The sequence below is a fragment of the Bufo bufo genome, chromosome 9, assembly GCF_905171765.1.
Source record: "Bufo bufo chromosome 9, aBufBuf1.1, whole genome shotgun sequence".
NCBI lineage: Eukaryota > Metazoa > Chordata > Amphibia > Anura > Bufonidae > Bufo > Bufo bufo.
Window position 1 is genome coordinate 39,322,814 of NC_053397.1, and position 27,100 is coordinate 39,349,913.

Sequence of the window (27,100 nt, forward strand, 5' to 3'; positions counted from 1 at the left end):
GGTGAAATCTATGTTTTATCAATGGTTTTGTGTGCAGATACAATGAGGCATCAACACAGAGGATACATGATGAATTCCTGCCTGAATCAATAAACCTCTTTTCTACGGGTGTAGTATGTCCTGACTTGTGTGGATATTGCTGGGAATGGGAAAATGATGTGCAATATAAAAAGCATAAAAGGGGCATTACCGATCCCTCCTCCCCATACTCTGGAGGAGATCTCTGCATGTAAATGCCCCGTTCTCCTCCGCTAGCGATTAGCAGATTGTCGGGAAGGAACACTTCCTTCCCGACAATTTGCTAGATCGTCGCCCCCTGTAAACCATTAGGGTACATTTACACGACCGTGTGTAATCCTTTCCGTTTGGCGGTCTGCAAATAACTGAACCGTGTGTCTGCATTTTGCGGACGAATGACCTCCGTTTGTGTTCCGTATGCCTTCAGTTTTTACGGTCCGCAAAAAACAGGAGGAAACGAGAGGGGGAAAAAAAATAAGAATTATTAATTCATAGTTGTCAAGGAAATACGGAAACGGATCCATTGACTTCAGTGGGGCTGCAGACTGATCTGTGCGGACAATAGTAGTGCAAGCTTCATATTTTTACGGACTAGAAATGCGGAAACACGGATGTGGACAACATACTGAATGTTGTCCGCACATTTTATTCACCCATAGGAATGAATGGATCCGCATCTATTCCGCAAAATGCTGATCGGAAGCGGATAAAATTATACGGTCGTGTGAATGTACCCAAATTGCGGATCCGCAAAACACGGACACCGGCAATGTGCGTGGACTGCACATCTCCGGCACTCTCAAAGAAAATGCCTTTTCTTGTCCGCAATTGCGGACAAGAATAGGACATGTTCAATTTTTTGCGGAACGGAAGTGCGGATAAGCAAATGCGGATGCGGACAGCACATTCCGGCCCCATTGAAAATAAATGGGACTGCACCTGTTCCGCAAAATTGTGGAACGGATGCGGCCCCATATTGCGGACGTGTGAATGGACCCTTGTTGTGAGCCAAAACCAGTAGTGAAGCCAACACAGAGATAACGTATAATGAAAGCATTTCCTCCTGTTCCGTGTTTTTGACCCGCACCTGGTTTTGGCTCCAAATAACTGATGGAAAACACTAACCAAATAACTGAAGTGTGAACTCAGCCTTGGGGCTCATGCACACAAAGGTGTGCCGCCCGTTCTGTGCAATTTGAGGTCCCCAATGCATGGGCAACATCCATGCGGTTTCCGCAGACTGATGCAGACCCATTCATCTTGAATGGGTCCGTGATCCATCCGCACTGCCAAAAAATAGGACACCCCGTAGTGCTTCTGTGCCTTCGTTCTGCAACGCACCTTCTGGATTACAGACTCATTGAAGTGAATGAGTTTGTGGGCTGCATTACAGGACTGACGTTCGTGTGCATGAGCCCTTAAAAGCGATTTCTCGTTATATCCTAATGTTTCCTCGGGTTGACTGCAGCTGCTCTTTCAGTTTCAAATCAATTTCTTTTCCATTAAAGAGAACCTCTCGCCTCTCCGGACATGTCTGTTTTAGTAAATAATCGAATCCACATGAAATGACAATTGTGGAGCATCTATTCTTAAGATTCGTGATGCGCCATTCCTTTATTGTTCCGACTAGACTGTGTATAACCGGATGTTACCAGTTGGGGCGGGGCGGGGGTCCCTGCACAATCTGCCACTGGCAGCACTGATCAGACAGTGTCAGACTGTGCGGAGACACCCCCTCAATCCATAGAACACCCAGCTTTTACATGATTCATAAACTTGTAGTAGGAATAATAGAGGAAAGGCACAACAGAGAGTCATAAGAATGAATGCTCCAGATCTGTCATTTCACGTGGATAAAATGATTTACTAAAACAGTATTGTCTTTAAGAAAAATATAATTACGGGACTATGTTTAGGTTCTCCTGGGGGGGGCAGAGCAAGTAGTTCTTGGTGAATCAAGATGACGTTACGCCTGTGTAAAGGAAATGGATTATCTTTGGGTTTCGAGACTTTTGGGCTTGTACACTGGAATATTTTTTTCTGCAAGTGAAGGAACTCCCTTAATGATATCAGCTGCCTTCTCTGCCAGCATAATCGTGGGGGCATTTAAATTGCCACTTACGATACTCGGCATGATTGATGCATCGACCACCCTCAAATTTTCCACCCCTAGGACCTCTGTGTCAGGATTAACCACAGCTGTGGTGTCAGTCGGCTGTCCCATTTTACAGGTGCAGGAAGGGTGGTAAGCGGTGTCCGACTTCTGCCTGATAAAGGCGTCAATTTCTTTGTCTGTCTGAACGATAGGACCCGGTAAGACCTCAGGTCCCCGGAATTCATCAAAAGCTTTTTGGGCAAAAATCTCCCTGGACAACTTCACGCACTGACGGAAATCTACTACGTCCTTTTCTGTCAAGATATAAAATCCCATCATTACTCCACGATCAGAACATTACAGTTTTCAGGGGACAATAGAGAAATTGCAGAGAAATACAAAAGCCGATCCCTGAGGGTTCAGCTTAAAGGGTTTCTGTCATGAGAAATAGTGTTATGTAGCGGACTGACATTAGCGATGTGCTGATGTCAGCAGTACATAACCGTACGCTTTATAACTTCCTGCCTGCCGCCGATCTCTTAAAATAAAGACTTGTATAATATGCTAATGAGTCTCTAGGTGCTATTAGGGCGTTGCTTCAGCACCTAGAGGCTCGGTCTGTGCACCCTTTGGCACGCCCAGGTCCAGTTGATTGACTTTCAAGTTCTACTCATCGTCCCGTAAATCCCGCGCCTGCGCCGTCCCGTTTAGTATTCGGCGCAGGCGCAGTGAGTGAAGGACGCACCTGCTGCCGGCTTCCTTCCGTAGGCGCAGTGAGGAAGCCGGCAGCAGGAGCACGTCCTTCACTCACTGCACCTGCGCCAAATACTAAACGGGGCGGCACAGGATTTACGGGATGATGAGTAGAACTCGAAAGTCAAGCAACTGGACCTGGGCGTGCCAAAGGGTGCACAGACCGAGCCTCTAGGTGCTGAAGCAACGCCTTAATAGCACCTAGAGCAGGGATGCTCAACCTGCGGCCCTCCAGCTGTTGAAAAACTACAACTCCCAGCATGCCTGGACAGCTTACAGCTATCAGCCTACAGCAGGGCATGGTGGGAGTTGTATTTTTTCAACAGCTGGAGTGCTGCAGGTTGAGCATGCCTGGTCTAGAGGCTCATTAGCATATTTTAAAAGTCTTAATTTTAAGAGATCGGCGGCAGGCAGGGAGTTATAAAGCGTACGGTTATGTACTGCTGACATCAGCCCATCGCTAATGTCAGTCCGCTACATAACATTATTTCTCATGACAGAAACCCTTTAATTTCAAGGGAGGCTTCCATCAAGTCCAAAACAACAACCCTTTTAAACCTCTTCAAATCTGATAAATGATAAAATCTTTGATAGTTACTCACCTGTTGAAAGGTAATTTGGGTTGATGAATGGATGGACACTGGGATCAGCGCTACGAAGTGTTAACCACCCAGTGCTCGTTCCTCTCATGGTTCCAACGTGAACCTATCATAAACAATATGTAGAACACAAACGAGAACTTGGTCACAATGGGTTAAATCACATTTTATTGCCTCCGCTCTACACCCCCCACCCTCACCCAATGTCTTCGGGTACAGATTTCCTGCTTAACAATCTTCCCCATTACCATATGTATGATGCTAACATTTGGGTATATTGGGATACAGCTGGGAATGTGACAGCTGCAGGTATTTAGAGACATTTTATAGACAGTTACTTTAAATAACGATTCTCTTCTTGCCTTCCAATTACCTATGAACAATCAAGTTGTCAGAGTCATCTCTCTATGTAATGGCATGTTATAGAATGCAGATCCTGACTCATCCGTCATTAATTATAATTCCACATCTCATAAATACTAACAACCACCTCAAGTGGAAAACACACTGTAATCACATTCCAGATCTGCAGTTATCTCTTTAAAGAGCACCCATCACCTCAAACGCAGTGCAATCTGCAGGCAGCGTGTTATAGAGCAGGAGGAGCTGAGCAGATAAATGTATAGTTTTGTGGGAAAAGATTTAGAAAAACTTGTAATTTATAAATTTATATGCTTTTTCTGACTTTAGTTGTACACGGAAGAGGTGTTATCAGTGATTGATAGCATTCTCTGTGTAAGGGCTCGTTCACACGACCGTGTGAAGCCCGTGCTGTGGACCGCAAATTGCGGTTTGCAATGCACGGGCACCGACCGTGGCCCAGCCGCATGGGGATCGTGGACCCATTCACTTGAATGGGTCTGCGATCCCTCCGTTCCGCAAAAAGATAGAGCATGTTCTATTTTTTTGCAGTGCGGAGGCACAGAACAGAACCCCAGAAAGCACTCTGTAGTGTTCCGTTCCGTGCTTCCGTTCCGCATCTCCAGATTTGCGGACCCATTGAAGTGAATGGGTCCGTATCCGTGATGCGGAATGCACACGGAGCGGTGCCAGTGTATTGTGGATCCGCAAATGCGGTCCACAATACGGCAACGGGCAGCACACGTTCGTGTGAACGAGCCCTAAGTGTGTATACAAAGATAGCTGTCAGTCACTGATAGCTGTATATGGGGGAGGTGTTATCAGTGATTGATAGCATTCCCTGTGTAAGTGTATATACAGAGATCGCTGGGCAATTCCATTTGTGACGGAATCACTATTTAAGTATGTGCTTCCACATTTGACGGTAAATAAGTCTGCTACTAAAGTATATGCTATATGCATTTTGGCATTGTGTGACAAAGCATATATGAGACTGTACATTTAAGCAAAAATACTTATATTTTTTGCTTCTGTTACATTGTGTAAATTGTCCATAACATGTTGTGACGGAATCACTTTTCACGGACACAAAGAGATGAGTTTGTTTCAAAAAGAATAAATCTCTGTGAATGTAAAAGAAAAAGATAATGTTTCGGTTATATATGTTATACATTACTTAGTATATAGCCTAGTAGCAGATATCATTTTTCTCACTTTGTTATACAACATAGCTTACCATTGATTTCAGCACTGTGACGGAATCACCGTGACGGAATCACCAGTTGTCCTTCACAGTGTAATGAAAGATTTTATTTAACTTAAGTTTTCTTTAATGAATATTTAAAAGCTTATAATTTTCTTTTATACAAGCAGCACTTATTCTGCATTAACGAAGTTCGCAAATACATATTTCATTCTGTCATAGGACAACTTTAAAGTTGGCTGCGGTATATGTATAACATCATGTTCATCAACCCAGCATTGATTTTCTTTTTCTGGGAACACAAAAATCTGGCCTGCTTCATCATTCTTTCTCAAGTTGTCCAACGTTTTAATTTTTCCCATAGTATGTACAGAGCACGAAACTACCAACATTTAACAATGATGTAGTCCTTTAAACCAGGTGACATCCAACTGATATCATCGCTGTTGTAGAACTCTTCCCCAACAGCATTGACCTGCTGATTACTTGCTCTGGGACTTAAAGATTGGGATGGAGAGGGAAACTGATCACTGAGGCATTGTACAACTTTTATGATTTTCCGTGGACTGTGCGGAAGAACTCTCTTGACCCGCTTAAAGGGGTTGTCCGGGTTCAGAGCTGAACCCGGACATACCTCCATTTGCCCCCCGGCAGCCCCCCTGACATGAGCATCGGAGCAGTTCATGCTCCGATGCTCTCCTTTGCCCTGCGCTAAATTGCGCAGGGCAAAGGCATTTTTTGGAGATGCAGTGACGTACCGGGGCTCTCCATGGGGCTGCCAGGCACTGATGGGCGGGATTTGGCTCTGCCCTAGCCAGTAAAACTGCTAGGGTAGAGCTAAAACCCGCCCCTCAGAGCCGGTGACTTCACCGATCACACTGCCGGGCGGAAGTTTCCGCCCGGCAGTGTTATTGAAAACAAAAGAGCCCTTGCCCTGCACGATTTAGCGCAGGGCAAAGGAGCGCATCGGAGCATGAGATGCTCCGATACTAGCCTCAGGGGAGCTGTCTGGGTGAAAATAAGGGTATGTCCAGGTTCAGCTCTGAACCCGGACAACCCCTTTAAGTGCTTTCCAAAGACTTTGCCTACTATTGTACAGAAATGATGAAGGTAAAGCATATTCATGACTGCATGGAGTATCAGCAACTGCTGTAGATATAGAAGCTTTATCTTGTGAACTGTCTTCTGCTTGTCTCTGTATCTTCTTTGAGCAATATTATGCTGGTTGTTGAATTTCTTAAGTGTCTTGGTGTCATTGCTGTCCGCTTGTCTTGCTTCCGATCCTTTAATTTCATTGCTTCATGCAGGCCTGCATCTTTTTGTCTTTGTCGACTTTCACGTCGTCTCTCAGCATCAGTTTTTGCCCATCTTTCTCACAAGTTGCTACAAACTCAAAGACCTAAAATAAATTGGATGCTTCATAGACCTATACTACCACTCTAGTTAGCATGAAATAGCCTTATGGACATTCAGGTGATTCCGTCACAGTGCCATAACTGTCCTAATAACATGTGAAAATTTGTGACTTTTCACAGTAATAATCCTGGTAAAGGTAGTGCTTTGCACAAAACTTTTTACTGACCTGTATAAAATACCGACCCGTATAGCAAGAAAAATCTCGGTTATCGTGACGGAATCACATGCTCATGCACACCATCTTTAAACAGCTAGTGGTTGACTTGTAAACATGGTGGAAAGTCTCTATCTATTAATATCAAATCTCTAATGCATGCTACAAGTGACTGCACTTACCAAACAAATGTCAAAATGTCCTGGCTTACTTGATGGTATCACAAACTTGACAAAGAATGCACCATCTGTGCAAGCAAATCGGCCATCTTGGTTTACAATGTTGCTACATCAAGGCGCCTTTTTTTTAAAGTTACAAAACAATATTTCCTTGAACTTTAGATTGTGTACATTAATATTACACACATATTGTGTTTTTAAATACAATTTCATTTTTGTGTGATGGGGTTGACATTTCCATGGAATTGCCCAGCTGTCAGTCACTGATAGTTGTACATGGGGGAAGTGTTATCAGTGATAGCATTCTCTGGGTAAGTATGTATTCTGGATAGTGGCAGTCACTGATAGCTGTACACGGGGGAGGTGCCATTGCTCTTCCCCATGCCGAAATATCATCCAGTGTGATACAGGCGTTAGGGTACTTTCACACTTGCGTTAGAGGATTCCAGCAGGCAGTTCCATTGCCGGAACTGCCTGCCGGATATGGAAATCCGTATGCAAACGGATAGCATTAGGATTCGGATACGGATCCGTCTGACAAATGCATTGAAATACCGGATCTGTCTCACCGGTGTCTCAAATTTTTAAAGGTCTGCGCATGCGCAGACTGAGAAATCGGATCCGGTACTGGATCCAGCATTAATACATTTCAAAGGACATTAATGCCGGATCCGGCAATCCGGCAAATGTTCCAGAATTGTGGCCGGAGAAAATACTGCAGCATAATACCGTAAGAGGGACTGAACTGAAGACATCCTGATGCATCCTGAACGGATTGCTCTCCATTCAGAATGCATGGGGATAAAACTGAAGCGTTTTTTTCCGGTATTGAGCCCCTGTTACAGAACTCAATGCCGGAAAACTAGTGTGAAAGTACCGTTAGTGTGTATTCAGAGATAGCGGTCAGTCACTGATAACACCTCCTCCCTGTACCGATAGCTCTTAGACAAAGCAAAGATATAAATGCATAAATTACAAGTTTTACTGAATATTTTCCCATAAAACTATATGTCACTCTGCTCGGCTCCTCCTGCTCTATAACATGACGCCTGCAGACTGCACTGCATATTATTGTGACATGACCTCATCACAAGGTTAACTTAAACATTACAATAGTCTTTTCCTTACGGGTACAACATTACGGCGCGGTTGCGACAGGGCCACTCTGCAGTTTAGCGTTTTAGTTGCCAGTCTTAATAAGCCGATGTAGAGGTGCCGGCCGATTCTAAATGTAAGACCTCTTCCTTGCTGTCTTACATTTAGACCATGATAATGAATGAGACGAGTCTGCCGACCCCTCCACTTTCCCACCACGCCCCCTTTTTTAGACCTGGCGTGAGTGGGGAAGAAGTCGCTGATTCTGCTGTAACATGGCGTGCAACAGAATCTGCCCCAGATATACGCCACAAAAGTGCCGTATATCTGTTCATAAATGACCTCCACGTAGCAACATTACTCTGGTCCTCCATCAGCTACCGTACATACAGTGATGATGTGCCGTCATCCATAGTTGGAGGCAGGTGTACAGAGACCAGCGGGCAGCCAGAGCAGTGTTTCCACTGGAGTGCTAGGGCTGGAGACTATAGTGTGTGCGTTTTTTAACTTACCTGAACTTCTGTATTTTGCCTTTGAATTCAAACTGAATGACAAACTGAAATGCGGACTTCCAAAACCCACACCACAGGTCTCATCCACTTTACTGTTTTCTGCTGTGAGTTTTCCCTCCACAAATACGATGGAATATACGCAGAATTTCCATACTGTGTAGATATACCCTTTAAAGGGTTATTGTTTTTCCAAAAAAACTTACACTCAACTTCCCGACCCTGTCCTTGCACTACTGCTGCTCTGATTTTCCCCATGGCTGCAGCCATGACTTGCCCATGCACCACACGTGACTGCTGCAGCCAGTTGCTGGCCTCAGTGGTCACTGCTGCTCTCAGGAGAACAAAACTCAGTAGGGAGGAAGGAGTGCTGGTGCTGGAATGGAGGGGGGCTCAGGATGGTAAGTATAAATTTTTTTTTTATTATTCGAATACCTTCCCTGCCAGACTTCAGCTAGAGTTGTGACAGAGATCTTCTATGTGACCTGGAGGTAGACCTTAGTGGGCGCTTATGCTAATGATCTGACGCTGGGAGACACTCGTCAGGAGGAGGATCTGGGTTTTGCTGTCCCTTGTGAGCGCTAAGTGCAGTTCTTCCTGACCAGACACATTTTCTGTTTTTTTCTTTAGCACATGCATCTTTGAAAGCCCTAACTCCCCCCCCCCCCTTTCGTTTGGCTATGTAAGTATTTTTGCACCTTTTTTGGTGGTATATGGGGCTTTGTTTTTGGGTCATTTTTATTTAAAGGGGTTGTCTAGGATTTTTTAATTGATGGCCATCACGGAGAACGTATCACTGCTGATCGGTGAAGGACAGCACACTGCGCATGCACAGCATGTTCTCCACTCACTGCTATGGGAGTTCCTGCATTCTCTATGGGGAGCCCACCTGCCAATGATGCACATCTAGTGTGCAGCTGCCATCTCTGAAAGGACGTTCAGGAACATCCTTGCAGAGATAAGTGCAAACCGCCAAGGCGTTTATAGTCAAGAGGCGGTCCGCTAAGAACAATAACTGTTGTTGGAGCAGTTCCCTCATCACTGTAGATTTTACAATAATTGAATAAACCCTCATGACAGAGCCCTTCTCCCTGGCTTCAGAAGGAGGACAGTTTCCCTTTAACTTTTTTCAAAACAGCTTTCTGGAATAATGCCTGGAATCTACTGAACTCATTTGTGAAATTTGAGTCTGAAATCTCAGAAACACCCTTTCAATACTAACTGACAAACAATGGGGTAAATCTCAGCTTTTGAAGCAAATTTTAAAGTGAAATAAAAAGTTATTTTTTTAACAATTAGTGTTCAACACACACCTTGAACTCCCTTGAAAATATCTAACACACTTAACCAGGTTTTCCAAGATTTTAATACTGATGACCTATCCTAAGGATAGGTCATCAGTATCTGAGCAGTGGGGGTCCGACACCCGGGATCTTCAGCCGATCAGTTTTTTGAGAAGGCAGCGGCGCTCGCAGTACTGCCACGCCCTTCTCTCTGCTTTTCCTAAGCCAGTGATGACACGTTCATCACTATGTATGGCGCTGTGCTTGGTAACCTCCGAGAAGGCCACAGAAACCTTCTCAAACAGCTGATCGACAGAGGTTCCCAGGTGTTGGACCCCCCTGATCAGATACTGATGACTTACTGGTGAACAAGCCCTTAAAAGTTTTTTTTTGAGATTTTAACGCTGATAACCTAACCTGTGGATAGGCCATCAGTTTTAAAATTGCAGTAAACCCTTTTAAGGGCTTGTGCACAAAGTGGGTTTTAAACACAGAATCCGCTTCTCATTTTTCTCAATAGGAAATCATACTGTCGTGGATCACTTCAGCGCAGATTTTAAAACCCGCGTCAAGAATGGACATTGAATGGGGCTAATTCTACTTGCAGATCAGTAGCGTGCAAAATGCAGAACTGCAGCAGAAATCTGAGGGATAGCCTCAGATTTCTGCCACAGATTCCGTGGTGGATATACCCTTAAAGAGTCACAATTTCATTTAATAGAGAATGGTGTAAATAGCAAATTTTTGAATCACTTTATTTAAAAAATCTGCCGCCATCCACCTGAAAAAAGCTGTAAAGTCATGGCCACTAGGGGTCTCACTTCCACCTACTTTGCAGTCCACTGCCTGTTGTCAGGCAAAATCCATCCCTAGTAACAGAGACACAGAAGACGGCTTGTCAGAGCTAGCTGACATCCCGAGCATGATGAACTGCTTTTACACGGCTTCTGAAGATTATAGAAGCGTCTTGTGTGTCTGTAAGAAGATGGAGATCACACTTATCTGTTCTGTGAGTTCCAGAGCTCAAAACAAACATAATGGAAAGTAAGGGAAAGGACGTCACAACAGTACAGTTCTGGCAGATTTCACAGAAGGGATACGCCCCGGCTTCTGAGTGAAATGTATCTAGCTGTGCAGCTGGAACAGGGAATAATATAGCAGAAAGAGACATTAGGTAAGCACAAAAAAAGACCTGTCCCTCCGCAGTTATGATTGTACAAAGAAGCACAGCCATTATGCAAACTTTTTTTTTTAAACTGAGGTATGTTTTAAAATTTTGTCTGTCAAAAGGGAATAGTACATAGGATTAGGTTAGGAGTGGTGATGAGCAGACAGAAAATCTGAAGTAACTGCTGTGCAGGTACCACCTTCCTTCTGAAACCCCTACTAACTTCTAGCGCCATACTATTAGTATGGGAGGCAAAAGTTGATCTAATCATTGCTAAGCACACAGCACTTGTTCCCAGATGCTAATCTAGGGGACCAGAACTGGAGGCATCAGATATGAATTATGATGTTGAATAAAACACACTGTCATAGTGTTACCTATGGAAATGTAATGAAATGTTTTGTCCAGCATATACAGTACCAATAGATGAAATTATAATGTGTGAGATTTAATGTCCACCCATAAGAACAAGCCATGTTGTGTCCGCCTCACCTGATAGGCCTCTATGTCTGGACTCACTCTTCCATGATCTATGACCTGTGAAGGAAGAAAGTGGAACTGGATGTCCGGGTGCTCAATGCCAGGGGAACTTCGGATGAATCCACCAGACTCTAGGTGTGCCGTAGCCCCATAACCTGGTGACCAGTGAACATAAAGAGAAATTAAGTTCTTCTAAATATTATGTTTTTAAAGCTATAAACGTATAGCTTTTGATACGTTTCATTTTCTCTGTACAGGATTATGGGGTGGCCATCTTGCTTGAGTTGTTAATAACAGCATCTAAAGATATGCTTTACAGCAGCCACATGGTCCATAGACACAATGGCCAGGAGGGGACCTCAATGACTTCTATGGGAGAGTTTTCTAGGCGTCCTCTGTGACCTCTGCAGATTAGGAGGGAGTAGACAAGCTGCGATATCAGCTATTGCAAATGGTATCTACTGTATTTTTCAGACTATAAGACGCACTTTTCCCCCAAAAAATTGGGGAAAGTGGCAGTGCATCTTATAGTCAGAATGCTAATGACTACTTCCAGTCTAAAAAATACAGTATCTGTCCATCCATCTCATTATTATCTATCTACCCATCTCTCTATCTATTCTATCTATCTGTCTGTATCTATTTAGGTGTTATTATTCATTGTAATCTTGCTTGTGATGATCATGAGATGACGGCTGAAACGGAAGTGCCAGCCTATAAATAGGTTAGTGGCCAAGTTGAAAAATGCGTGAATAGATAGACAGTGTAAATTTGAAAATATTGAAATTTGATAAAACTTCCTAACAAAAATAATTTTCTGATGACACATTCCATTATGACTTTTCCTGCATTGTAGAGCTATAAGACCAGATGTAGTCAATAATTTACTGCACTGACTGATCAAAGTAGAATTTATAACAGAGCAACAAGTAGCAATAAAAACCATCTATAAAAACATATAAGGTCTATTTCAGCCATTTCGGCCTCATATTCACTAGTAAACAGCCCCGCTGTCCTTGTTGTTGTGCCCAGTGGTTCCAATGAAGAAAAAGACTTTCTACCAGCTACTTCACTGTAGTGCACAAAGTCCATACAGCGTACACTGCATATACTACATACTTACCCGTAAACTTCAACATCCATTCTATGCCGATCTTAAGCATCCTGAGTGGCTTCTGTGCTCTGTACAGGGTAACAGGCTTGGTGCACATCTGCTGGATATAAACCTCGAGGTGATCCTGGAGATTCTGTCCCACTCCTACAGTGATAACAAGTAACTTTAAGCACCATCAAAGGTAATTTTAGTAGCTCCACCAATGGCTTATTATGCGCCTCAATCCGGTTCCTGCACAGATAGCTACTATATGTATGGTAAGATAGGTTGTCCTGCCCTACACCTCCATAAATACACATCCTTGCATATGCTCAATGTGCGTTGTTTTCTTAGGAGAAGGGATAAATGGCTGCCACTGTGGTGATTATCTCCTGTAAGAATGTATGTGCTGGTCTGTGTAAAGCTGACCACCTTTATCGGAACCATAACAATGGCCATCACCTACAGTAGCAAGAAAAAGTATGTGAACCCTTTGGATTTCTGCACAAATTGATCATAAAATGTGATCTGATCTTCATCTAAGTCACAACAATAGACAATCACAGTCTGCTAATAACACACAAAAAATTAAATGTTACCATGTTTTTATTGAACACACCATGTAAACATTTACAGTGCAGGTGGAAAAAGTATGTGAACCCTTGGATTTAATAACTGGTTGAACCTCCTTTGGCAGCAATAACTTCAACCAAACATTTACTGTAGTTGCAGATCAGACGTGCACAACGGTCAGGAGTAATTCTTGACTGTAACGGAACGCCTAGCACCCCGACCGGGTACCTCCGTCGATAGTTGCTCCTAGTGCTTCCAGAGGACTCCAAGCACTCCACTTGACACCGTCAGCACTGCAGACTCCACGAACCGCCGAAGCTTGGTGGAGGTCTCGCCGTCTCCTACCCACCCTGGACCTACGACAAGGCTCCAGGCTCCAGTGGGTGAACCTCTCCTAAATCCAGAGACAGGAACCAGGAGCAAGCTCTTACAAGAGCTTATACTCAGGGGAGTATTGTGATATAGCAATCCCCAAGAGTGTAGTTATTCCATCCCCCAAACATGAGCCAAGACTTCATGCAGGTATAAAACAGGAACACTTTATTGAGGGCTGCCCGCCCGTATTTATGCAGGTCCCCATCTGGTGGACACGCCCCTAGGGGACCAGAAGGAAGACTGTGACACAGGACAGATACGTAGCACCCAGGATACACAGACACAACACATCCCCACAATGCATCATGGTTTCCTCCTCTCTGCCCTGGAGACACCCGAGGAGCAATTCAATTATCTCTCAGGACAAAGGGAAATCGCCAATACACATGTGGATACAATAGGACAGAAATCACCACCCAAACACACAATGTCACACCCCCACAGCAAACACAGACATTTAACATAGCCCCAGATAGCTCAAGTCTGAGTGCATATCATTAGGTGAATGGCACTCAGAATACACGAATACAATAAAATGGGCTATCTGGGTACCCTCACATAACAAAATACAATCCCAAAGACAGATTTAAGCTGTGCGGCCGGTCTGTCTAATCCTTTAAAGTTAGTATGGGCCATAATCCTGAGGCAAGAGGCTGGTAAACAGGCCCCTCCGAAACCCAGTGGCGAGGTTGGTTTCGCCACATTGACCATTCCTCTTTACAGAACTGTTTTGGTTCAGAAATATTCTTGGGATGTCTGGTGTGAATCGCTTTCTTGAGGTCATGCCACAGCATCTCAATCGGGTTGAGGTCAGGACTCTGACTGGGCCACTCCAGAAGGCGTATTTTCTTCTGTTTAAGTCATTCTGTTGTTGATTTACTTCTAAGCTTTGGGTCGTTGTCCTGTTGCAACACCCATCTTCTGTTGAGCTTCAGCTGGTGGACAGATGGCCTTAAGTTCTCCTGCAAAATGTCTTGATAAACTTGGGAATTCATTTTTCCTTCGATGATAGCAATCCGTCCAGGCCCTGACACAGCAAAGCAGCCCCAAACCATGATGCCCCCACCACCATACTTCACAGTTGGGATGAGGTTTTGATGTTGGTGTGCTGTGCCTCTTTTTCTCCACACATAGTGTTGTGTGTTTCTTCCAAACAACTCAACTTTGGTTTCATCTGTCCACAGAATATTTTGCCTGTACTGCTGTGGAACATCCAGGTGCTCTTGTGCAAACTGTAAACGTGCAGCAATGTTTTTTTTGGACAGCAGTGGCTTCCTCTGTGGTATACTCCCATGAAATCCATTCTTGTTTAGTGTTTTACATATCGTAGATTCGCTAACAGGGATGTTAGCATATGCCAGAGACTTTTGTAAGTCTTTAGCTGACACTCTAGGATTCTTCTTCACCTCATTGAGCAGTCTGCGCTGTGCTCTTGCAGTCAACTTTACAGGACGACCACTCCTAGGGAGAGTAGCAGCAGTGCTGAACTTTCTCCATTTATAGACAATTTGTCTTACCGTGGACTGATGAACAGCAAGGCTTTTGGAGATACTTTTATAACCCTTTCCAGCTTTATGCAAGTCAACAATTCTTAATCGTAGGTCTTCTGAGAGCTCTTTTGTGCGAGGCATCATTCACATCAGCCAATGCTTCTTGTGAAAAGCAAACCCAGAACTGGTGTGTGTTTTTTATAGGGCAGGGCAGCTGTAACCAACACCTCCAATCTCATCTCATTGATTGGACTCCAGTTGGCTGACACCTCATTCCAATTAGCTCTTGGTGATGTCATTAGTCTAGGGGTTCACATACTTTTTCCACCTGCACTGTGAATGTTTACATGGTGTGTTCAATAAAAACATGGTAACATTTAATTCTGTGTGTGTTATTAGTTTAAGCAGACTGTGATTGTCTATTGTTGTGACTTAGATGAAGATCAAATCACATTTTATGACCAATTTGTGCAGAAATCCATATAATTCCAAAGGGTTCACATACTTTTTCTGCAACTGTATTTGTCATCTAGAGACGATCAAACCCTGGAAAATACTTTGGGGTAGGCTGGTCACATACCCTACAGGGAAATTTCCCAGTGGGCCGATACACAGGAAGCCATCTGAGCCGTCCTCATGGCTGCTATCAGGGTACATAATAACCTGATGCATTAATGCTAGGAGAATCAGGTACCTACTCTGTATGTACCTGGCCGGTGGCCGCAGGTGCCTTCCTAAATTCAACTGTATTGCCATCCTCAGGAAGGTTATATAGTTGAATACTGCAGCAGGGGTGGTATTTTATGCTGAACTGTCGTACTTGGTTCTGGTGGAGTGGTATTTTGGGTTGCACTGGTGTACTTGGTTCTGTTTGGGTGGTATTTTGGGCTGCACTGTGGTATTTGGTTTTGCTGGGGCGTATTTGGAGCTGTACTACAGTACTGTTAGCCTTGCCTTCTTCTGCTGTGTCTGGCTACTTGTTTTGCCCCACCTACAACATGGGGCCACTTCTAGGTTTTTTCCAGGGCCACTTTAAGTTCCCAGTCCACCCCTGAAAAAAACTGTATAGGAGAATTGTTTGGGCCATTTATTTGCTAGCAGAATTAGCTTTAGCAGGTTAGATTAATGTAGTGCATATACTGTATACAGCACACACAGCCATTTAAAGTATACAATAATAATATTGACACAAAGTCTGAAGACATAAACTGTACCTGGCAGGTGAGCGATCACAGGGATTCCTAATTTTGTGAGGTCTGTGGCATTTCCAATTCCAGACAGCATGAGAAGTTGGGGGGAGTTTATAGCCCCACCACTTAGGATCACTTCTTTGCTGGCAAATGCCTGGAAAGTGACAGTTTTAGGGGTCAAAATTCAGGACCAATTAATAAATCAAATGCATCAGATTGAAAAATAAAAATAAAAACCAACAGAAAAGCAGTTTGACGTTCTGGTTGCCTCTGGTTTGTAGATATAATATTAAGGAATTTGGTATACTGGTTTCAAAGAGACCCCAAAGTAGTGCAGTGTAAGCAGGTGCTGGGGATTCAGATTTACCAGACTGATTTGAAATTGCAACTAGAGATGAGCGAAGCTTTGTAAAATTCGATTCGACAGCTTCGCCGAAGTTCGCCAAGAAATTTGATTAGTTTCAAATTAATTTGTCACAAATTACTTTAAATATCGTATTCCCAGCCCAATCTGCCTAATCATATTGTTCCCACTAGGTGGCTAAATCTCAGTGTGAGGGCTTGAAAGTTATACTGTAAGGAGAGTGCAGGGAGAGCGTAGTAGACTGCTGAACTACAGACTCTGCTACAATTTATCGCCTTGTACATAACTGTGCAGTATACCAATAATAGTAGTGGCCCCATGACAGAGTGGGAAGGGTGGCAGCAGCAGCATTGGCCCCATGACAGAGTGGGGAGGGTGGTAGCAGCAGCACTGTCCCCATGACAGAGTAGGCAGGGTGTCAGCAGCAGCAGTGACAGTAATAGTGACAACATTGGCCTCATGACAGCGGGGAGGGTGGCAGCAGCAGCAGTGGAAGTAACACTGACAATATTGGCCTCATGATAGAAAGGGGAGGGTGGCAGCAGCAACAGTGGCAGTAACAATGACAACAGTGGCCCCAAGAAAGAGTGAGGAAAGTGGCAGCAGCAGCAGCAGTAACAATGACAACAGTGGCCCCAAGACAGAGTGGGGAGGATGGCAGCAGCAGTAGCATACAGCACAAGATGGTGGGGTAGTAGCAGAACCCAACAACGGCAGTGTGATAGCAAGGCATAGTGGCATGCATATCCTTGTAAAAATGTAACATGAACATATCAGTAGGCCAAGAAGACCCTTTGCAGGAATGGAAGTGTGGGTGGTGGCAGCCACACATGGCCAGAAGCAACGGCCCATTTTTCACAATATTGTGGTGTGGCAGCACATTTCAGTGTCCTCATTACTGGCAGAATGATCTATTCTGTTGCATCAGTCACCGGTGTCTGGAAATCCTGGTTGATCCAGGCCTGATTCATCTTTATTAAAGGGGTTTTGCCATCTCAGACAATGGGGGCATATCGCTAGGATATGCCCCCATTGTCTGATAGGCACGGATCCCACCTCTGGGACCCGCACCTACAATGAGAACGGAGCGGGGAAATGAACGGAGGGCACACTGCGCATGTGCAGCCGCCCTCCATTCATTTCTATGGGGCTGCCGAAAATAGCTGAGCACTGGCTCGGCTATTTCTGTCTGCCCCATAGAAATAAATGGGAGCAGGGGCCGCGCGGTGCACTCCCATTCACTTCTATGGGAGCAGTGCTTGGTGGTGAACAGAACCCGGGGTCCTCCAGCCACAGCTCTCCCGGCTCTGTTCTCGTTTAGGTGCGGGTCCCAGAGGTGGGACCCGCACCTATCAGACAATGGGGGCTGTGGCGAAACCAACCTCGCCATTGGGATATCCTAGCGATATGCACCCATTATATGTGATGGGAATACCCCTTTAAGGTTAGTCTCTCAACATTTTGGGAGGAAAGGAGAGTTCTTTTACGGGGTAACTATGCCCCCTGCAGCTGATGCCAACACTACTGGCCAGGCAGGAAAGCATGCAAACTCGGACAGTTGAGGCCACACTTCAAGTTTGCATGCCCAGTAGTCCAGGGGATCTTGGATCATGGGTGACAGGGTGCACTCCAAATATGCCACCACCTACTGGTTGAGGTTCTGCTGCATGTCCTGCTTCTGCTGAAGAAAACTTCTCATCAGAGACTCCAGAGTTAAGTTGATGCTTAAGAAGCTGATACTGCTCCTGGCCACACCATTCATGGCAGTGGAGCATGAGCACAGAGGGTCCCCCGGTAAGACTTTCCTGAGGATGGGCAATGGTGCTCGTAGACAGCAGGTCTCTATAGTAGTCAATTTTTGCATCCCTCTCAGAAGGTCTAAAAAATGCCCCAATTTTTTGATCAGAAGTTAGTGTCTAACAATGTGGATAGCCAGTGGTCATCCCTCTGCGTAATCCTGACAATACGGCTGTCACTACACAAACAAGAAAGCATGCATCTGGCCATTTGCAGGGCGACCCTGCCTCCATCTCTACTGCATACTGCCACGGTCTGTCAGGGTTATTTGCGTCATCGCCCTCCAGCTCTTCCTGCTCCTCTCCTGTCACTTGGGCTGATAAACCACCTAGTTATGTCTAAAATTCCTGAGCGTTTATGTCCACTTCCAATTCATTTAGTAATGTCGCTTGGGACCCTCCACCTTGGCTCGGCAAAAGCCATCAGTTCTCCGATATGTGCAGAGTCAACTACATGGAAAGGGAGGGACTGTAGTACCAGCAATTTGGCCAGGTGCACGTTCAACTTCTGCGCCGTTGGATGAGTGCATGCATACTGTTGTCTTTTTCTGTCGAAAAAAGTGACGAGGAGGAGCATCTGGAGCAATAGACGACACTGAAGTCGATGGGAAGGGACAAAAGCTTCCTTCTGCTGACATTGATGAGCCTCACTGTTTGAGTTGGGGTGCAGGTGGGTAGGAGATGCAGCGGTTGCTGTATCAGGCTGTAACACTAAATGAGTGGCCCAGTTTTCCCACGCCACTTTATGGTGATGCTCCATGAGTTGATGGAGGGCCATTGTGCCAACATTAACAACCTGGCCCGCCTCACCTTCTGCCCACACATCCTGCCAAAATACCCCAGTGACTTGATTAAAAATTCCCACACTGTTGAATATAGCATTTTAATGGCCACCACTGCATGATGCCTGCTTGCTGCTGCTTTTATGAACCCGTGCACTGCTAGTAGGTTTCTCACAGGTAGTCTCCCAAATAGCCAACAGTGTACTCATCCATCGTTTTCCCCAGATCTCCCACTGCTTCCACCCTCGCCCCCTCATGATGAAGATGCCCCCTCTTCACCCGACTCATACTTGCAATCGGCTACATCATCATCTTCATGTTTGCTCGTCACTTGTGTCACCCTCACCTATCTCCTGTGCACGTCACTAACCTCTCGCAACATGTGCTCCCACCCGAGTGTCATCATCGGTAGTTGCACCCCTAAAGGAGTCCGCAGCTGACCTCTCCTCCAAGTCTGAGCTGGCCTGTAACTGCTGACTGTCTTTACAAAGCTCATAGTCGCTGAAAAGTGGAGCAGAGCCGGTGGCTATCATTACTTGGCTAGCAGAAAAAGCTGCAAAATCAAGAGGCAGGTTCAGTTCCTGGGCCATGCCAACTATGTGTGGTGTCAGAGGAACCCACCGATTCCTGGCTGTGTATATCTGTTGTCACTTGAGATGATGTTGAAGAGCAAGTCAACCATTCCAGTACAGCTAGCTGGATTGTTGGTCAAAACACAACTTCCTGGCTGTCCTGCTCTACTTCTGGAGGTCTCCGGCTTGTAGATGGGAAAGGGGGGTGGGGAGGGGTTAAGTTTTTGATTTTGCTTAAAATAAATACATTTAGGAGTACAGTATATCTAAACTGGAAATATGTTGCATCTTCTGTATGTGAATTACCTTTTACGGTGTCATCTCTGGTGGGGAATAATGGCTCTAATAAAATAATTATTTTCAGATAATGCTTTGTAGTAAAAAAAAATGTAAATTAGCTCACATCAGCCAAACCAAAGCTGATGCCACTCTTTGTAGGTTCTTGCCCTCTCATATGTTCAGAGCCAGGTACTGTTGGCTGAATGAGATGCCTTATATATAGGGATGAGCAAATTGAGCCAGAGTTCTTCACGTGTGAGGGGCCGTCCCCACTGCTGAAGAATCTCCTCTCACCAGAATTGGGCGAGGTGTCCAGTCTTGTCAATCAAGCGGCAAGGGGAGACTCTTGAGCAGTAAGGACAGCCCCTTGCAGGTGAAGAAATCTGGTTGATGAGATAAATCGTATGAATCTATTCGCCTATTCCTACTTATATATCAGCTTTGTATTGTGAGGGGCTAGAACCCCAAAACATCGCTGTTACAGATGGGTCTGTAGTTTGACTGACATGAGCTCCTACTGAGTCCATAGTGCTACTCCAAGCATGGCTCATTCATGAACCATAGCCTTTCTCTATCTACTAGTGAATGACTGACATCCTCTGAGTTTGAGAAATCCTGCTCCAGTTCATTCTTCCAAGTCTATGAACATACTAGAGGGTATTACAGTGTCTTAAAATTAGGTTGCAAAAATGGCACAAACTGTGCCAAATAAATCAAACTGGCACACAGGGTGTAAAAAATTTGGTGCAACTAGAACATTTCACTACGTTAAGGTAGGAAAGTGACCAAAGCACACTCCATGGTTTTGGCAAATCTGTAACAAAATTGTGGCCCTTTTTGTTTCGTATACCACCCCCAGTGACTAGACTACTTTGTGTTCATCAGAGTGACTACACCACCACCACTTATAGTTTATTTTCAGTAGTAAATGTACCTTTTTCTTTTGTCCATTTTGGACATACTCCACTCCAGTTGCTTTCATTCCTTTGAATAGTATTTTAGTGACCAGAGTCTTCTCACGGACAGCCACATTCTTGCGATCCATTGCTGGACGTAGATAGGCACTAGCTGTGCTCCATCTCTGACCTCAATGAGAAGAAAGTCATGAATGTCTACAGATGATGCAGAGCAAGCATTAGTGATGTCTTTGGTGTAATCTCTTACCTCTGTTTATAGTCATATCCATCCATCCCACTCCTTCTTGCTGGTAGCCATTCATGTCCTCAGTGAATGGGTATCCTGCTTCCTGACCAGCTTTGATGAATGCCTGATGAAGGACATGGTTTGTCTTCCCTCTTGAGACATGTAGTGGGCCGCTGCCTCCTCTGTATAGATCAGGACTTAGTTCATGAGTCTGGGCTTTCTTAAAATATGGCAAACAATGGCTATAATCCCAACCAGTGGCACCTTGTGCGTGCCATCGATTGTAGTCCTCTGCATGTCCTCGAACATACACCATTGCATTCAAAGAGGAAGACCCACCCCAAACTCTACCTCTAGGCCAGTACATAATCCTGTCATCCATGTGCCTTTGTGGCACGGTATGATAATACCAGTTATATTTGTCATCACATAAGTTGTACATCAAGGCGGCTGGCATGTGAATCTTCCATGACAATCTCTTGCAGCCAAAAAGGAGATCCTTTGGTCCTGCTTCCAATACCAGCACAGTCTCATCATGGTTCTCAGACAGCCGGTTGGCCAACACACAACCTGCAGAACCAGCCCCGACTATAATGTAACTAAAGGAGTCCACATTACTCGACTGATGAGTGGAGAACAGACTGATACTTGACAGATGTGATCTCAGCCCAGTCAAGTGTCGTGCCTTATGTAAATCAGGGAAATGGTTTGAACTTCGACTTCTGATAGACAAATGCCGGGAGGTTACTTTAAGGACTTTAAAAATTTGAGCCATTCTCTTGGATTTTAGCTGGAAAATGTTACATGACAGTTATAGGAAATCAACATTTAATATAGTTATTTACATAGGTCAAAAAAAGACGTGTATCAAGTTCATAAATGTACGCTGCGTGTTAAAGGCAATATCTACCTTCACAACCAATTTTTTCCATTTTCCCAATGGATCTAAAATAAAACATGATGCTACATGGTAATAGGTTCTGTTCAATAATCTAAAATCGGTTTGTGTCTACTGCTCCTATGCAGACTTATGTGTCTCTATAGTAACAGACTACAAACAAACTCGGCATGACGTGATTCTGGAGTCATACCTCCTTCCACCTGACTCCACACATTCAGTAGGAACCAGATGGGAGAGGATAGGAATGAATATACTCCCTGACTGCAATATATCAGATCACTAGTTGTAATATGGTACTTTGAGGAAATTGTCCATCTAGACCTGTGATGGCTAACCTCCGGCACTCCAGCTGTGGTAAAACTACAACTCCCAAGATGCCTCCTTGCTTGGCTGTTCTCAGAACTCCACAGAAATAAATGGAGCATGCTGGGGGTCGTAGTTTCACCACAGCTGGAGTGCCGGAGGTTAGCCATCACTGATCTAGACTGATTGAGGACCCTGAAAAATCTGATCCGTCTGGAGCTCTAAAGGCTTGTTTACATGGCGGCGTTCCCACTATAAGTAATCGAGTATTCAATACCATTATGTATTGGTATCAGCACATTCATGCTCGCATACATCTGCTGATTTCATACAGGTTGGCCCACGAAAAAGTAGCAATAGTATGACAAGATGAACGAGCAAGTGGATTATTTTTATTTTTTTATTACCCATAAGTCACAAAAGATGCTGAATGTGGTCCCCGTTCAGGTCTATACACCTTTGGGCACGTTGGCGGATACTGCCGGCAGCTCTTCAGCAGTGATGCTGCAGGAAAAAAAAAATGTCCTGCTTTTTCCAATAAGATGGGGCAACATGCCGCCCCTCATGGAACTCACTGGAATGGGTTTATGAACTGTTTACGGAGGAGCAAACTGTGAGCAAGGGGTTATGGCCACCACGTTTCCCCAGAGTTGGCCACATGCGATTTTTATCTGTGGGAAACTGTAAAAGTGTCTGCTAACGATCCCCTGGATGAACTCAAGGAAAACATCACAAACGCCATCCGCAGCATCACCAAGCAGTATCAGCTAACATCCGACTTGGCTGGATTTTTTTACCACTGTCGCGTCGCATCCGCAGCATGTCCCATTGCGACAACATTCATATGCAATAAATGAAATGTCGCGACTTTCTTGTTACTGTGTAGCCATAGCCTTAGGTGATAGTTGCTTCTAATTGGACAGAATCATAAAGTTATACAATACAAGAGGCTACACATTTGCCCTACAGGGTATTCATCTACCTTGTAATCCTAAGCCAGCTCTTCCTAGTTCCTCTATTGCAGATCATAACCTTTCCCTTACACCAAAATATTTGCATAGCGTTACAATGTCAGCTTTTCTAGCTACAGCACCTTGAGGAGCTTGCCCTATTCACCGGATCCCCTGAAGAAAATACAGCAGTTAGAAAATATAGGATTTGTTAGATGTTCGTTACCAAACATTCACAGTCCAATCCAGGACCCCAATTATTTTATTTGCAGGATGCCATTATTCTATTGAGGAGAGGAAAATAAATATTTGCAAATTGTAAGCTCCTGAGCACATACTTACCGCACTTATTGCCAAACAAATGTTTTTTTGAATGTAAATCTAAGCCTTTAGTACATATTAGACATACAAGGGCTGAATTCGTCATTTGTCTTATTTAACTGCACGTAAAACCTATATTATGGTGCATAAACAATGCAAAAGTACAATGACAAAACAGCGCTGCTACATCTAAAAACAAATGTAGACAGCTCACTCCAGCTAGGTCTCGGGAAGTTATATGCCGAGGCCCAGCATCTTCAGGGGAAAAAAAATAAATCTAGCATGTAAGTCGGCAGTGTAGGCATAAAATGAAAAAACAAACAAATAAATACTACAGATATAAAAGATGTGTCCGTAATGTTTACTGTTGAAATTGGGAACATACAAAATTAACTTAAAATTAGGAAAATTATTAACTCTCCAAAATTATTGCATTATTCCTTAAGGACGTTCATATATCTATTTGTGCCCCAGCTGCAAGCATTTGGATGCATGTGACTCATGGCTATTATTGTGGGGCAAAGGATCCCAACATACCACCACTGCGCATGCGCCACTATTTTAAAGGTTTCCAGCGAGTACTGAACATCTGGCAGGTGCTTCACGCGCATGCGTTAACCTCCTGCCCCAAGGCCAGCCCTGATCAGAAAACGTACAATGCCATCATCAGACACTTGGACGTTCTAATAGGACACTGGCCCAGATTTACTCATCCTGCAGATGGCAGAAGTTTAGACCCGATTCATAACAGGGGCTCAGGCTGGATGATAAATCTGGTGCAGGGACAGACCCTATAGCCCAGGGCTGGCCAACCTGAGGCTCTCCAGCTGTTGTAAAACTACAATTCCCACCATGCCCAGCTGTAGGCTGATAGCTGTAGGCAGTCTTTGCATGCTGGGAGTTGTAGTTTTCCAACAGCTGGAGAGCCGCAGCCACTACTTTGGAGACAGATTTTTGTGTCAGAATTGCGCCACAATCCACCCCTCCTTTCCTATGAAGCCCTGCCTCTTGACGAGAATGTCAGAAAAGTGTAGAAACCCTAAATGCATTATACTGTGCCAGATTTGTAGACAGATTTTTAGCACAGAGACTGTAAATCTAGTCCATTACGTCTAGGAGCTATTGGCGTTTGTGTATCAATATCACTGGAGGGCAACCATTTAGCCAATACCAAGGATGGACTGGGAACTTAAAGTGGCTCTGGAAAATAAATAAAGATGGCCCTATTTTGTAGTCGGGTCCAAATTGAGAGAAGGCAAGGGCCGGGAATACCATATTGCGGCACATTATACCACCGCAACAGAGCCAAATACCACAGTCCATCACAAAATCCATCCCCAAAAACAGCCACTGGCGGCTGTGAGGAGGAATCAGGTGGCCCCCTGGGCATCGGCCCACCGGTAAGTTTCCCTGTAGGGTCTATGGGCAGTCTACCCCGGCCAATACAGCCTCAGCGCAACCAGACTTCGGGTATGTATTCTGGAAGTGTAGCAATGCGTATTTGGCGCAACCTTGTAATTGGCGACCCCCGTTAATGAAAATGGCTAATTTGGCTTCAATATCCACAACTGCAGATTTCTTATATTAGACGTTATTCCATTACTAACGTCTTATAGTGCGCCGCCAGATTTATTACCGGACATCCCAGCAATGAATTCATACAGTAATGCACTGCGACCCTACAGTGTCGGGCTTTTTTTTGGCCTAGTGCTAACAAACCGAGCACCATTTTACTAGGAGTCATTTGTATTCGGGGTTATCAGCATATAGCTTTTCATTTTCTGTTTTTTTTCTTTTCTTCCTGATTTTAGGTTCACTATTATTTTCCTTCCATGTTTTATTACGGTATATAGGTGTCCGCTTTGAACAGAGTACATTACTGGCACATCATCTATATTCGGATCATTTTTTGGGTTTATGCCTAGAGTGCCGACCTGCCTGCTAGATGTCTCTTCTACATCTGTTTTTCTTCGCCGTCACGTTTTACAGACTTTATAATAACTCCTGCGTCTTTTACTATTACAATAGACATATTGCTGAAGCTTAGGATTACACGAGGCACTGCTGGAAACGGGTCAGTATTTGCACGGTGAGTACAATATTACAGGGGTCATTTCAGGATGAGATATCCCCTTAGAAATATTCTTTATAATAGTGCACTATACGGTAGTCACTTACCTTGCGAGGGTTTTCTCAACGCTGGGACACGGTACAGAGTTGACGTTTCCCGCGATCGTGCAAACAGTGAATATTGGGAAAGACTGAAGCTCCCTGCACTTTCTGTGCCAGGATAAATTCTAATACAGTATGTGCAACATAGCGGGGGGAGGGCGATTTCTTAAAGCTGAACGGTTTCATCTACAATACGTAATCACAAACAAGTTAATATCACACGGCTGTGAAACAATTGGCAGCGCACGCTGCGTGCATGGGTGCATATAGCAATTCCTGCTCAGGTTTTGTCAGAGACTTGCAAAAATAAGATGGAGGGTTTAAAAAAATGGGGAAAATTATTAATGATGTTATCATATGTATGGAAAATTATTGTCCGAGTCTTAATAAAATATATATATAAAAAAAAAAGATGAAGGGTTAACACAACGCAGGTAAATGCAACTCAGGGGGATCTGTATAAGTCATGGAATCAGGGGCGGACTGGTCATAGACCCTACAGGGAGTTACATACCCTACCCGCCGCCCAAGCCCTCCATGCTGCAGCTGGCCAGGTACATAGAAAGTTAGCTCTAAGCGGTAATTAACTCTTTGAGAACCAGGTACCCATGTACCCGGCCAGTGACTGCACATGCCCTCCTGAATTCATCTGCTGTGGCCCGTGTATCACCTCCTAAGCCCCCTATGTTCCTATGTGCCCGCATTGCTGAGGAAAATGAAGTTTTAATATATAGAAATGAGACTCTAGGAGCAACGGGGGCGTTGCCGTTACACCTAGAGGCTCCGCTTTCTCTGCAACTGCTGTGACTAGAGATGAGCGAATTTCCGGTTACGAAATTAGTTTGCGATTCGTTTACTGGTAAAAGGTGAATTGGGTTATGGACTCCGTTACCACGGACCATAACGCAATTCTGTGACGGAATGCCGTTAGAGGAATTCCGTTATTCATTCCGTCATAATAGAAGTCTGTGGCCTGCATAACGGACCCATCCCGTTTCCGTTATGCAGGAGAGGACTCTGTTTTGCCGCCCATAGACTTCTATTATGACGGAATGAATAAAGCAATGCCTCTAAAAGGTATTGCGTTATGCATTCAGTCACAGAAATCCGTTATCGTCCGCGGTAACGGAATCCATAACGCAGTTCACCTTTTACCAGTAAATGAAGCGTGAACAAATTTCAAAATATGAAAAGTTTGCTCATCTGTAGCTGTGACCTCTACACGTTGATGGACAGGACCAGGCAGTGAAACTGTCATCATGTCTGGCCCTATCAAAGTGCAGAGGGCGCAGTAGTTGCAATGGCAACGCCCCCGTTGCTCCTAGAGGCTCATTTGCATATATTAAAACATCATTTTTCTCAGCAATGCGATCACATATGAACATGGGACCAACACAGATGCCTTCAGCTGCCAAGTGTACATGTAACAGGTCAGACAGTGTCATAGGTACAAAACTGCTGACAGATGCCCTTTAAAGGGATC

At 44.5% G+C, this 27,100-nt stretch overlaps 1 protein-coding gene across 1 annotated transcript; it reads right to left on the reverse strand.

The window, feature by feature from the left end:
• Positions 1 to 1,429: 1,429 nt before the first annotated feature.
• On the reverse strand, positions 1,430 to 25,742 carry CHDH (choline dehydrogenase). Its single transcript, XM_040408282.1, has 8 exons — positions 25,624 to 25,742; positions 20,992 to 21,760; positions 20,762 to 20,913; positions 16,059 to 16,188; positions 12,437 to 12,571; positions 11,326 to 11,468; positions 3,469 to 3,571; positions 1,430 to 2,427 (listed from the first exon to the last, which is right to left on the reverse strand). The coding sequence occupies exons 2-8, from the start codon at positions 21,743 to 21,745 to the stop codon at positions 2,009 to 2,011; spliced, it is 1,836 nt and encodes a 611-aa protein (XP_040264216.1). The 5' UTR covers positions 21,746 to 21,760; positions 25,624 to 25,742; the 3' UTR covers positions 1,430 to 2,008.
• Positions 25,743 to 27,100: the final 1,358 nt, after the last annotated feature.

Excerpts from the sequence above, each read along its gene's own strand:
- CHDH (XM_040408282.1), bottom strand. The coding sequence starts at position 21,745 with ATGGCTCAAATTTTTAAAGTCCTTAAAGTAACCTCCCGGCATTTGTCT. Across the intron at positions 20,914-20,991 it reads GGATATGACTATAAACAGAG|GTCAGAGATGGAGCACAGCT; the intron begins GTAAGAGATTAC and ends CTTCTCATTGAG. Across the intron at positions 11,469-12,436 it reads ATGGATGTTGAAGTTTACGG|GTTATGGGGCTACGGCACAC; the intron begins GTAAGTATGTAG and ends ACTGGTCACCAG.